The sequence below is a fragment of the Eubalaena glacialis genome, chromosome 4 (assembly GCF_028564815.1).
Source record: "Eubalaena glacialis isolate mEubGla1 chromosome 4, mEubGla1.1.hap2.+ XY, whole genome shotgun sequence".
Classification (NCBI taxonomy): domain Eukaryota; kingdom Metazoa; phylum Chordata; class Mammalia; order Artiodactyla; family Balaenidae; genus Eubalaena; species Eubalaena glacialis.
The window spans coordinates 64,134,754-64,148,235 of NC_083719.1; the positions used below are offsets into that span (position 1 = coordinate 64,134,754).

At 36.2% G+C, this 13,482-nt stretch overlaps 1 protein-coding gene across 5 annotated transcripts in view; it reads left to right on the top strand.

Annotated features, from left to right (window-relative positions):
• Positions 1–13,482, top strand: part of MSH3 (mutS homolog 3) — a 262,769-nt gene that overhangs the window by 131,294 nt on the left and 117,993 nt on the right. For all 5 annotated transcript variants that reach the window (XM_061189407.1, XM_061189402.1, XM_061189403.1 and 2 more), the window contains exons 9-10: positions 5,401–5,513; positions 8,108–8,222. In XM_061189407.1, the coding sequence (XP_061045390.1) occupies positions 5,401–5,513; positions 8,108–8,222 (228 nt within the window). The remainder of the gene's footprint in view (positions 1–5,400; positions 5,514–8,107; positions 8,223–13,482) is intronic.

A 13,482-nucleotide genomic window follows, 5' to 3' on the forward strand; every position in this document is an offset into this window, starting at 1 on the left:
TTTACATTTGTCATTATGGTAGATATATTTGATATTAGTTTGTCCATATTTAGTTTTCTATTTTTATATCTTAAAGAATCTTCCACTATGTGGTCTGTTTTCCTTGCTGTTCTTCTGGTGTTATTCTGATATTTTCATTCTAGTGGTTGTCTTTATAATTTGACGTAATGCCCTCAGTCTTCTAAGAAAGTGATGGTTCCCTATTATAAGAAGTAATAAATTAATGAATTTCATCCTAATTCAAATATAGAGGCATTGTAACTATGTTACATGTCTGTTTTATTCAATCTCGATCTCTATTACATTCTATCCTCAGAGGAAAGAATTAATCACTCAGCAAGCTTGGAACTCAATCCGTATTATTAATATCAATAAGTACACTGTCAGAAGAGGCCTTGGGTTTTCCTAGAGTAGATTGTCAGCCTTTAGCAAGGCTCTTTTCATCTATAAAAATTATAGTTTCAAAAGTCAGCATAGATCATAAATTGGTAAGTTGACATTTGGTCACAATTAAACATTATCAAAATCTTTGTAGGTAGTTTGCTACTCAGCACCAGAGAATCACCAATTTTATGTCCAAGTTGACATTACTGGGTCTAAAGTTCCCCCTTTTTTTAGTGTAGGTTCCACACTTGTTGAGAGTTTTATTGCCACTTAATTTTTCAAAAACAATACATTTGGCAACACAGAGGCATGTAACATATGAAAAGGATTTTTTTAAATTAGAAATCTTGGGACTTCCCTGGTGGTCCAGTGCTAAAGAATCCACCTTACAATGCAGGGGACATGGGTTCGATCCCTGGTCAGGGAACTAAGATCCCACACGCTGCAGGGCAACTAAGCCCGAGTGCCGCAACTACTGAGTTCGTGTGCCTCAACTAGAGAGCCCGCGTGCCACAAACTACAGAGGCCACATGCTCTGGAGCCCGCGTGCCACAACTAGAGAAGAGAAAACCTGCTGCCACAGCTAGAGAGAAGCCCGCACGCTGCAACGAAAGATCCCGCATGCCTCAACGAAGGTCCCGCGTGCCACAACTAAGACCCAATGCTGCCAAAAATAAATAATAAATATATGTTTAAAAAAATAAAATAAAATTAGAAATCTTAAAACAGTCCAGCTTTGCATACCCCATGTAGTGACTGAGACTCACATGCTGACATTAGTCCTCCCATCCAGTGCAGAAGGGCAGTTGCCACCCCAGGCCCACGGAGGAGGAGCATAGCCTCTGTTCAGCCTCTTTTCTTTCAGAAGGCTTCAGCCTCTGGTCACAAACAGCCTCTGTAGAGGGTGGGAAGGTGTTTTTTTATAATTTTTTAAGTCCTTGGTCAATTATGGGACCATCGTTGACTTCCTTAATTTTTTGGTGAAAAGATATTTACTGCTCACCTCTAATAGAGCAGCTAAAAACATAGACTGTCTTTGGAGAAGATTTATATTTCCTCTTTGTACTCTAGTCCTACAATGGCTGCCAGTATTGTTTGTGTAGATGAGTGTTTTCAGTTTGCCTGCGAGTCACCCCGAAAACCCTGTTGAAAATGAAAATACCCCCTCTCCTCCAGCTTCTTGCTGAATTCAGATGGAACACATTCGGGGTGTGGCATCTGTGCTTTTAATGTGTGTTGCAGGTGATTCTGATGCAGGTATTTCACAAGCTACAGTTTGAGGAAACCAAGATTGACAGTTCTCTGTTGAATATAGAAATTTTACTAAAATCTAGTTTGACAAAATTCTGGTTAGATATTACTCTCTATGTATACAGTGTTTCAAGTAGACTTTTGTTTCAAAGATACAGTGATTTGATTTTACCATAAAGAAATCTAGGGAAACACAGATAAGAGATTTCACATATAACTCCAATCAGTTTGTGGAAAAAAATGTTTGCATGAGGGTATTTTATATACAGATTGCAGAATGTTGAATTTAACACTCTTGTAATGCTTCCATGAAAGCCTCAAGGGTAACTGACAAGTCCATTTTTATCAAATTTAATGTGTTTCTAAATCCTTAACTGCTTCTCAAAGAAAATATTAGAACAGTAATTGAGTTACCAGCTGCCTCGTGTGTTCACTCTAGAAACTTGTACAAAAGCATTGTGGAACTCACCTAAGGTCATTCATCGCTTTTTGAGTTACTAAATAGCTTTGCAGTAGGCTTCTAAAAATCCAGGTATTAAGGGTGTCTACAGGAAGATAAAAATTGATAAGAGATTTGCAATAGTTAGTCTGATACTCTCTCCATTGGATTAAGGTGGAAAAATCCTCTTCAGCACTACAGATGGGAGAAAATCCTCCCTCTTAGATTTCTTCCTGAAGCAGCTTATGCCTGTCTAGTCTTGCAGTAGAACAGAAAAAGCCTTTGGAGCTAGGTATGCTGGCACAGATTTTCTGGGGGAAAAGAAAAGCAGGAAAAACACTAAGAAATCAAATTTATAACTTTATTTAAGCAACGCAGACCATCATGACAAGTATAATATATTCCAGGAATATATTCCTGGATCAAAGATCATTCAGCATCAGAAAATATGAATAATATCTTACCAGATTAAGTGAGAGGAAACAATGTGATTATTTTAATACCTATAGAAAGAGCATTAGCTAAGATTCAGTAATCCTTTATGACTAATTTTTTTTATTTTTGCAAAAACTGGGAAACTTACCAAACCTCAGGCTAATAAGTCATTTATTCCAAAACCCATTAGTAAAAATCATATTTAAGAGTCGAAACTTTAGAAGCATTCCCATTAGTATCAGTAAGAAAACAAAGGATGGCTGTTAGCCTTACCTTTGTTCAACGCAGCCCTGAAGGTCTTAGCCAGTAGTGTAGTAAGACAGGAAAAAGAAGTGAAAAATAGAAATTTTCTTCTTGAAGATGATATTAATTCATACATACACAATACAGGAAAAAAGTGTTTAACGTAGTCGCTACATATAAAAATTTAGGTTCATGCACACCAGTGATAAGCTTTTAGTCAATGTAATAGAAGAAAAGATTCCCTTCACAGTAGTATTAATCTATAATATATCTAAGAGTGAGCACAACCAAAGATATATATAACATGGAGAAAATTACAGAACATTATTGTTAGATAAAAAGACATGAATAAATAAATAGAGATATTATACCATCTTTAACAATAGGATATCTTGATTTGTTAAGATATTATTTCTCTCTAAATTAATTCATTGCAAATCCAGTCAAAAGCCCAATAAGGCTTTTGTGAAACTTGACAAAATGAACCTAAAATTTCTAAAGAAATTCAAAAGCCCAAGAATAGCCAAGACAATCTTGAAAAGCAAGGTAGGGGCCTTGCCACAGATATTGATACCAAGCCATGGAAATTGCAATACTGTGGTCCTGATACAGAGATAGACAAAAAGATCAGTGGAATAAGATAGAAGCCAGAAACAGGGTCACACGAATATAGAAATGTGGAGGCAGCATTCTAAATTAGTAGGAAAAGATGGAATGTTTTATAATGGTGCTTGATCCTTAATTGATAATCATATGGAAAATAAAAGTGTATTTCTAACTTCACACCATCCCCCAAAATAAATTCAGGTGAATTAAATTTGAAAAGCAAATCTTAAAAATTTACTCAAAAATAAGAAATAATTGAAAATTTAAAAACAGATACGAAGAAACGAAATTGAGCTATTTGTAGTGAGGTGGATGGACCTAGACAGTGTCATACAGAGTGAAGTAAGTCAGAAAGAGAAAAACAAATACCGTATGCTAACACATATATATGGAATCTAAAAAAAAAAAAGGTTCTGAAGAACCTAGGGGCAGGACAGGAATAAAGACGCAAGCATAGAGAATGGACTTGAGGACATGGGGAGGGGGAAGGGTAAGCTGGGACGAAGTGAGAGAGTGGCATGGACATATATACACTACCAAATGTAAAATAGATACCTAGTGGGAAGGAGCCGCATAGCACAGGGAGATCAGCTCGGTGCTTTGTGACCGCCTAGAGGGGTGGGATAGGGAGGGTGGGAGGGAGACGCAAGAGGGAGGGGATATGGGGATATATGTATATGTATAGCTGATTCACTTTGTTATAAAGCAGAAATTAACACACCATTGTAAAGCAATTATACTCCAATAAAGATGTTAAAAAAAAATATGTACATCTTCATGTATAAATCTTAGAAATATAATTCTGAGTGCGAAAGCAAGTTGTAGAAGGATAGGTGTAATAAAGTACTGCTTATATGAAATTTAAAACATGAAATGATACAGTGTATTGTGTAAAGATGCTAAAATATATTGTAAAGTATAAAAACATACATGGTGCTAATATACGCCAAATTGAAGGTAGTGTTTACTTCTGAAGATGGTAGATGAATATGACTGAAGAGGGACATGTGCAGGATACACCTGTATCAGTAATTTTTTTTTTTAGATAAAAATACTCTAAAGCAACATGTGGCAAAATGTTAACATCAAGTGAATGTCCAATAGTAAAGAAATGGTGGAATAAATTATGGCTTTTACATACTATCAAATATTTTTCAGCCATTAAAAAGAATGAGTTGTAGCTAGGTCACTTTATATGGAGGGATTTCCAAGAGTTATTATTTAGTGAAGAAAAGAAGATGCAGGGAAGTTTGTATAAAGTCATCCCCTTTTTATAAAACAATGCATGTATGAGTAGGTGTATATGACATACTTACATATGACCATGTGAACATGAAAAAAATGAGGAAGGATTCCTCCTAGGCTGTTAACAGGGGTTGTGAGTGAGGTGATTAGGAAAGGAGAGGAGGGGAAGGGAGGGGAATGGGGAGTCAAGCAAACTAGAAAATGGAAAAGACAATGCACTACTAGCATGGATGATGATTTGATGATTTTGTTTATGTACTTACATGATCATTTATGTATATACACACACACATGTATGCATATTTTTTTAAAAGTGTAGAACCACTTATAGAAAGAGTGAGAATTGACTTAAGGGGAATTTACTATATTTGACTGGAGGCTGTGGTAGAAGAAATGGACTTATTAGCATAGTGCCAACCAAAGATGCCACTTCAAAGAAATTAATGATGTATTCTGTTTCTAGTGGATTTAAACAATTGATGCAATTAAATTGATGCTTTTCCATTTTTCTCCCTTTTGTGTTTATTAAAGTAACTGACCTTAATTTTAATGAGTTCTTAATAACAATATAAAGTACTCACAGTGTGCTAGGTGATATAAAATACCAGTAGTAAAAGTAATTATATTTTATGAAATGCAGACTTTTGACAGGGAAACCTTAGCTCTTTGTCTCTTTTTTTTCAACTTGGGAGAGAATAAGGAATGAGTCTTATTTATTTTGGTCAGGTCAAGGCCTAAATACAGATAATGCGAGATTATGGATAATTATTTTTTAATTTTGCATTTTTTTCTTTCAGCGTGCGGGATGACAGAATTCGAGTAGAAAGGATGGATAACATGTGTTTTGAATACAGCCACGCTTTCCAAGAGGTTACAGAATTTTATGCAAAAGACGTAGTTGACAGTAAAGGTAAATATTTTATACATGTTAGCCATGTGTCCTCAAATTTAACTGAGTTGAGATTTGGATAAAGGTGCAAGTTTGACTTAAACTCTAATGGAAACTAGATAGTTATTGATTAAATAACTGGTCAGAAGCACAACTGCAGCTGCTTCTTTGTAATTATGACCATTTAGTAACTTGATGTTTTTGACATATTCATTGGAGTGTAACAAGTTAGTTACTGAAGAACCTTCCTTTTTGCTTCCTTTAAAAGATAGCCCATGATTTTCCTGCAATTTTATAAAATGTCTGGATAAATCTCCTAATGAAGGCTAGCATTTCCAAAAATTGACAGCCAGAATTAAAATACCAGAACATTAGTGACAGGGTCTTAAGATGTTGGATTACCATTGTTTGTCTAATTCACATTTTCTCAGCCAAGTATCTGTTTGATTTGGTCTGTACCCCTCATTCCTGCCAGTCCAGTTTATGCTAAGCTCCAATTTTATCCCCTATCACAAGCTGCAGAGCTTTCACTGTTAGACCAGCCTCCCCCAGCTCCCTCTTAGGCATCAATGTCTTGTTGGCATTTCTTTCCCCATCCCTTTTAATCTCATGGTGTCTTGGCCAAATTTAATCAAGCGTCTGAGAGTGTAACCCACTTATAATGGCAGTCCGAGATATCACCAAGGGATCATCATCTTATTTTCAGCTAAAGACAAGACTAAGTCACGAAACTATCATAAGCCACTCTTGGCATCAGATTCACTTAGAAGGATATAGGACAGAAAATCCAGTTTGCCGACAGGACGCTGTTCCTCTTAGTGGGAGGAGTCCTCAGCAGTCTTTGCAGCAGTCCACAGAGTCATTGGGCGCTTAAAATCCCCTCCCTCCTCTAGTGACTGCTCAGTTGCAAAGAAAGCAGACTTTCATCAGGGGGATGCAGGATCTGCCCTGGCTTAGAAGCCCCATGCCCTATAGGAAACCTTATCTCTTGCTGGAATTTCTCCAAAGGACATGCCAAGTTCAAAGAGTCAGTGTACTCAAGGAAGGCCAAAATTCTGGAGTCAGGTATTTATAATTTCCCCTAGTTCAGATAAAGTTTACTGATTTCAGGTCCTTTTTACCATATGCAATGCTACCTCATAACACAATGGCACTTCATCTTTGTCAGGTTTCCTGGGGAACAGAGCTAGACAGTTAAAAGATGAAATTCTCAGTAGAAGGGAAAACAGTTTTGTTAACTCGTCATTTACACCTTGGTTTTATAAAAAGCTATAGTTGAAAGTAATATATTTTATATTACAGATTTGTAGAGGATATCTTGTAATTTTTTCTTAAGGTTATAAATACCTACTGCAAAAAAAGTTAAAACATAGTTGTGTGTAAGGAAAAAAGTACAAGTCCTTCCCCTCAAATCCTTAAGAATTTTTTGATGTACAGATCTACACATAAACATACATATTTCTATGTATTTGTTTAATATAACTTGTATTTATTCTTTCAACTAATTTTTATTGAATGCCTATTTGAGGCATTTTATGTACTGTAAGGAATTAAACAGACAAAAATTCCTGCCCTTCTGGAGTTTACAGTCTAATAGGGGGAGGTGTACAATAAAATAGTGTTTAAAGGTGATGAGTACTATACAGAAAGGCAGGGAAGAGGTGAATTTTTAAGTAGAGTGGTGAAGGAAGGCCACACTGAGAATGTGGCAATTGAACAAAGATTTGAACGAAGATTAAAGGAGTTAAGGGGGAAAACCACATGGACGTGTGAAGGAACAGTGTTTCAGGCAGAGACAACAGTAAGTACAACATATCTTTAGTGCTTGGTGTGTTTAAAGAATATCAAGGAGCCTGGATGCTGGGACAGAGTAACTAAGGGGGCTAATATTAGGAGGTGAGCTCAGAGATGAAAGGAGATGGAAGGCAGGTTGTGTAGGGACTTTTAGACCCTGTACGAACTTGTGCTGCTTCTCTCAGTGAGTTGGGAAATTGTTGGAGGATTTGTAAGCAAAGTAATCCAGTTATGTGACGTACATTTTAAAAAGGATTCCTTTGGCTGCTCTGTTAAGAATACCCTATAGGGCACAGGGATAAAGGTGGGAGACCAGATGGAAAGCTAATGGGAAAGTCATTCCCATTAGTAGGTGCATAATAATCTGGATGTACTGAAATTTATTTAAGTAATACCTTATTGATGTTCAATTAGGTTGTGTCTAATTTTTTAAGAGGGAAGAGATATGGGGATATATGTATATGTATAGCTGATTGACTTTGTTATAAAGCAGAAACTACTAGAAAAGATTTTTCAACTCACTTTCTTACACATCTTTAACAAGCATTTTGGAGTATTTCTGGGTCAAAGGGGATGAGCATTTTACACTGTGAAAATAGTTGCTCTGTTGCTCTCCAAAAAAGGGTCAACCACCATCAGAAAATGCCCTTTTTTCCATACCCTAGGTATTTGTAAACTTCTGTATTTTTCCAAAGGGAATTTTAGGAGATAACGGTCTAAATTATTATTTCAAAAATCATAAACTAAATTTTATTTAACTTAATGTTTGTTTTTAATAATGAATAATAACTTTAATGAAGGTGTATATTCTGTTTTTTTAGGTTCTCAAAGTTTTTCTGGCATCATTAACTTGGAAAAGCCTGTGATTTGCTCTTTGGCTGCCATAATAAGATACCTGAAAGAGTTTAACTTGGAAAAGGTGCTTTCCAAACCCAAGTAAGTGATTTCTGAAAAATAAAAAAAGGGTGGTGTTATATTAAAAAACATTTCTTAAATTGAATTTGGTAAGTACTATTGAATTGAATTTTGGTAAGTACTAGGTAAGAAGTTTACCTGCTCTGGATAGAATATTCTGCGGCAAGAATGAGCTGTGTGGTATTGTTGCTAAAGAATATTAAAAATATTAATTGACATAAATTAAAAGAAAGCTTAAGAATTCTGTCAGTTGGTATTCATGATAGCTATTGAATGTATTATAGTGTTGACTACAACACTATAATATAAAACTGTGCTTTATACTAATGTACAGTTAATTGAGAAGTAGTATTAAGAAGTGGTATTGAAAAGCATTCATAAAACTTCATCACCTTTCTTATTCTTGGTTTCAATTCTTATTTCATAGACCATAAAGTTGAAGATAAAGAGGACAGCTACTAACATAGACAGCTTTTTTTTTTTTTTTAATTTATTTATTTTTGGCTGCACTGGGTCTTTGTTGCTGCACGCGGGCTTTCTCTAGTTGTGGTAAGCGGGGGCTACTCTTTGTTGCAGTGCACGGGCTTGTTGCAGAGCGCAGACTCTAGGCGCACAGGCTTCATTGGTTGTGGCGCATGGGCTCAGTAGTTGTGGCTCGCGGGCTGTAGAGTGCAGGCTCAGTAGTTGTGACGCACGGGCTTAGTAGCTCCGCGGCATGTGGGATCTTCCCGGACCAGGGCTCTAACCCGTGTCCCCTGCATTGGCAGGCGGATTCTTAACCACCGCACCACCAGGGAAGCCCCTTATAGACAGCTTTTTAAAAGAGTGATTAACTTTGTAGAGTTGAGAGATTTAAAAGCTGGCAATTGACATTCTAGGAAAATGCTAGTTTAAAAGCCAGTGGAATAAAAAAAGGGTAGTACAGAATAATTTTCTTGCCTTTCCATATTCTACCTTCACTAGCCCCTTATCTTTGGCTCTGTGAAGAATTACCCTATATCATATCGATCCTGGATAAGTAAGCTACTTCCTCTTCTGCAGAGGTGGGGTGGACAGATAGGAGCTATCTCAGTAAAATATCATTTAGTACCAAGATTGGGAAATCCTTGTCTATGTCTATTTTAATCCCATCCTGAAAGCAATACACTTCCAAGACTTCTACCCAATGCCCTAAGTATTTTGAGGTATTTCTACTCTCTTTAGTTGGAGAGCAAACTATTCTAAGCCCTATGTGAACCCTTGTTCGTCCTACTGTTTCTTGTGGTTCTTTCCCTGATCCCATGTGAGGTCCTCCGCATATTTAAGGATCAGTGCTTGGCCAAAGACTTGAGGGGACCCTTCTGCATCTCTCTGTATGCAGCTCTGTCATCTCTGGCATTCTGTCTCACAACTTCTACTTTCTTTGGTCTCTCCAAGGAGTTAGTCATAGTGTTTACCTCTTTTGTTTTTCTTCTCTCAGGGATCACAGTTCTATGCTGCCTGATGTCCAACTGCCCGAAAACAGTTTTAAATGTATATATATATGTATATGTATATATATATACACACACATATTTATAGTGTGTATATATATATTTGTATAATTTTCTAGTTGTGGTTAAAGGACAGTACTCATGCATTTAATCTTTTACGAATGAAAGCAGAAGTGAGGTGCCATGATTGAACACCATAAAAAAACAACAGAAGAGGGAGATGTGTAAAGTAACATCAGCTATCCTAAAAAATGTCTGTGTTCTGAAACTTCTGGAAAACTAATTTTCACTTAAAAATTAGCAATGGGAAAGGAACCAAATTGAAATCCCATATAAAATTATAATAAAAAAGAATAAGGAGCAGGATAATGTCCTTACAGAAAGTGAATGCATGCCAGAAAGACATGCCCACAAATTAAATAAAAACTGTAACCTACTACTTCAAAATGAGCTAAAAGGAAATGATGCTAAATGTGAAAGGACAAATGAGAATAGATGAGAAATAGGAAAGATTTGAAATGAGGTGATAGGATTTGAGAATGAACTATATATTAAAGAAAAAGATCAGTTTAGGAATAAAGAGTAAACTAGAAGGAATATAAAAGTAAATAAATACAACAGAGATACTTTTAAGAGAAACAGAATTTGAAAAGAGAGAGATGCAAGAAAAGATTAACATGACAAACCTGATGAGACAGCTATCCTTAGGAAACCCTACATGCAAGCTTGACCCTTGACTGGCATCTGAGACCCTGCCTTTGGGGAGGGTCTCCAGCATTCTCTGGTAAGAATGGCTCACTGTGCCTAAACGGTTTCTGCAGACAGTATGGTTTGTGCTGAACACCTACTTGTTGTCTGGGAGCTGGAATTTTGGTACACGGTAGGGAAGAGATGCCTATGTGAATACAGCCCCCAGTGAAAACCCTGGGTGCTGAGTCTCTAATGAGCTTCTCTGGTGGATATTTCACACATGTTGCCACAACTCACTGCTGGGGAAACTAAGTACATCCTGTGTGACTTTACCAGGAGAGGACTCTTGGAAGCTTGCCCTTGGTTTCCTCTGGGCTTTGCCTTATGTACCTTTTCCCTTTTCTGATTTTGCTTTGTATCCTTTCACGGTAATAAATCATAGCTGTGAGTATGACTATATGCTGAGTCCTATGTATTCTCCTAGTGAATCGTTGGGGATCTGTTATACACCCTTCTTATTTTCTTCTTTAATATGCATACGGGCAGCATTTAGGAATGCAAAGATATTTGTTTTAATTGCAAATAAATTAGAAGTGAATCTACAATAAAACTGAATTTCTGTCATATGATACAATTTATAATTCATAAATTAACCATCAAAAGGTTAGAAAAACGGTGAATGTATGAACTCTGAAAACTACATAGAGAACTATTCTCCACTATAGATTTCATATGTAATGTGGTAGGGTGTCTTTTTTTTTTTTTTGTCTGTTTTCATTTTCAAATAATATTAATAGTATTTAAATAGAATCTTTGTAAGGGGTTGATCTTTCACATAAGGTCTACACCTTTGCTGCCTTTGTCTAAATCAGAAAGATTGGTGTTTTTTTTTTGTTTTTCTTTAAGTAGTATAGGAATGATGTAGAATCTTAAATTTCTTTGGCAATTTTCAGCAAGAACATTTTTCTCCCATTATAAAACTTGAGGGGAAAAAAAGCATCCTTTGTATTATTGTTGTCTGAAATATTAATGAAGTATTTTCCCATGTTACTTGGAAGATTTCTATGGAAGTTCACACAGGATGAATGCTAGCCAGGCATTGTTTATAAGGTTTATTTCAAAGCACATAAAATTCGGTTTTTTCCAAAAGGATAAATAATTTAGAATTGCTTGATCAGTGATCATATACTATCGAATTCCTAAGGATGCTGGCAGATATAACCCTGACTTCAAAAGTATATATATAATTCCTAATGGAAATAGACACTGACAGAAGGAAATTTCTTTTGTATTTGTAAGGAAGAGTCAGAACTCCAGAGTACATTATCATCCAAACATATAGGAAACCTGAAAACATAGTTAGTTCTTATAGTTGCTTGGTAATTATCATTCCACAGGAATCAGTCTAACTTAATATTGCCCAGTGGTTGATCTCTTTTATTAAGATCAGTGCAGAGGTCCATGCTGCCGAATTGTGGGTTCTTGATGCCAACTAAGCATCCTTCGAGAGTCTGTGTCTGATTAAGGTATTCAAGTGTTCATTAATCACCCCTAGGGTATAGGTTAAACCTGTCAAGAACAGGGGAAGTAAATGACTTTTCTTTAAACACATGGGAACTGGTTAGATAGCAACTCAGAGTCCAAGCTAGCAGTACTTCCAACTTGTATCTTTGACCATGAAGGTGTGTGAACATCTGTCAGCTGTACAGCAAATCACTGCCTAATTGTTTCTTCCTGAAAATAATGTTTTACATTTTATTACTGTCTCTGGGTGTTTCACATACATTTCTAGGCTTTATGACTCAAAGGAAACCAAACAAACCCAAACTGGCCTCCCCATAGAAAGATGGCATACCTTTGCTGAGCATATACTTTCTGCTAGGCTCTGCAGGTGCTGCAAAATGTATAAGACACAAAGAACCCATGTCTCCAAGGAGCTTAGATCTATTAATGAGGATAGCAGAAGAAGTTAAATTACTGTAATGCAAGGCAAATTAAGTTAACGGTTATAAGAAGGAGAGAATGGTCTACACACACCTACTATCAGTGCTGGAGTTGCTTCCCTCTAAAAATCATTAACAAGTCATCCTTTGGAAGCTAGGTCAAACCTGTCGCAGGTAAATTACACTGCCAGGGGACAGTGTTCAGTTACTAGGCAACATTCCTAATATGCAGTAAGTTATTTCTTTTTCAGGGCTCTGGAACCTTAGTTGTGGGAGTCATCTAGAAGTGGAGGCATCTCTCAATGAGCACTGGCTCCTTGGGCTCTGATTTTAAGCTCTAGATTCCTGGATGAAAGCTTGCTTCCATAACTGGCTTAGGAAACTGGATTTTATTTACATCTTATTTCGGCCATGATGAGGGGGGTTAGTTTTATGATGCAAACACTAATGCTTTCCCTCCAAATAGTTTGGTGACTTGCCGTTATTTTTCTTGCTTTGAAAAATGAGCCATCAAATCTGTAAGTGCTGTGGACAGAAATGTCAAAGGACTGGCTTATAAAGGAAATTAATTACTGGATTAGTAATGCATTGATTAATATACTTTTTAACATGACAGACTAATAAGGACAAAATTTGAATTGTGCATACATTTATTAATCACATTGAACTCAATAGTCAAGTTTATTTGAAATTTATTGAATTTTTAATCTAGTTTGGGATAGTTACAGGGACATATGGAGAATGTGAATTCTTTGAACTTAAGGAAGTAATTTCTACTTTTTCAGTTTTATACTCTACTAAAACATTAGCCACATTAATTTGTGGTCTTAATTATAGAGTAAATAACATTTGCACATACCGGAATGTTGATTAAGAGCTTTTAAAGTGTTTATCAGGATGATCTCATGCTAAAGAATAAGGAGGACGTTTTTAAGTATACTGACATATTTTTCTAGCAAATTGCATAGCTTTTCCTGAAGAGACCACCACTTGCTCTGCCAATGATAAAAGACTATGTTTGGTTCTATTACTGGAAATATAAAAAAATTTAAAAATTGTTGGTACCATTACTTCCCTTCCTTGTTCTTGGTTTTGGTGTGACAACAGCTGTCCTTTCACATCAGTTTACCTAACAGCGCCCAGCGTCAATAGAAGATACTCTCATAATGAATATTC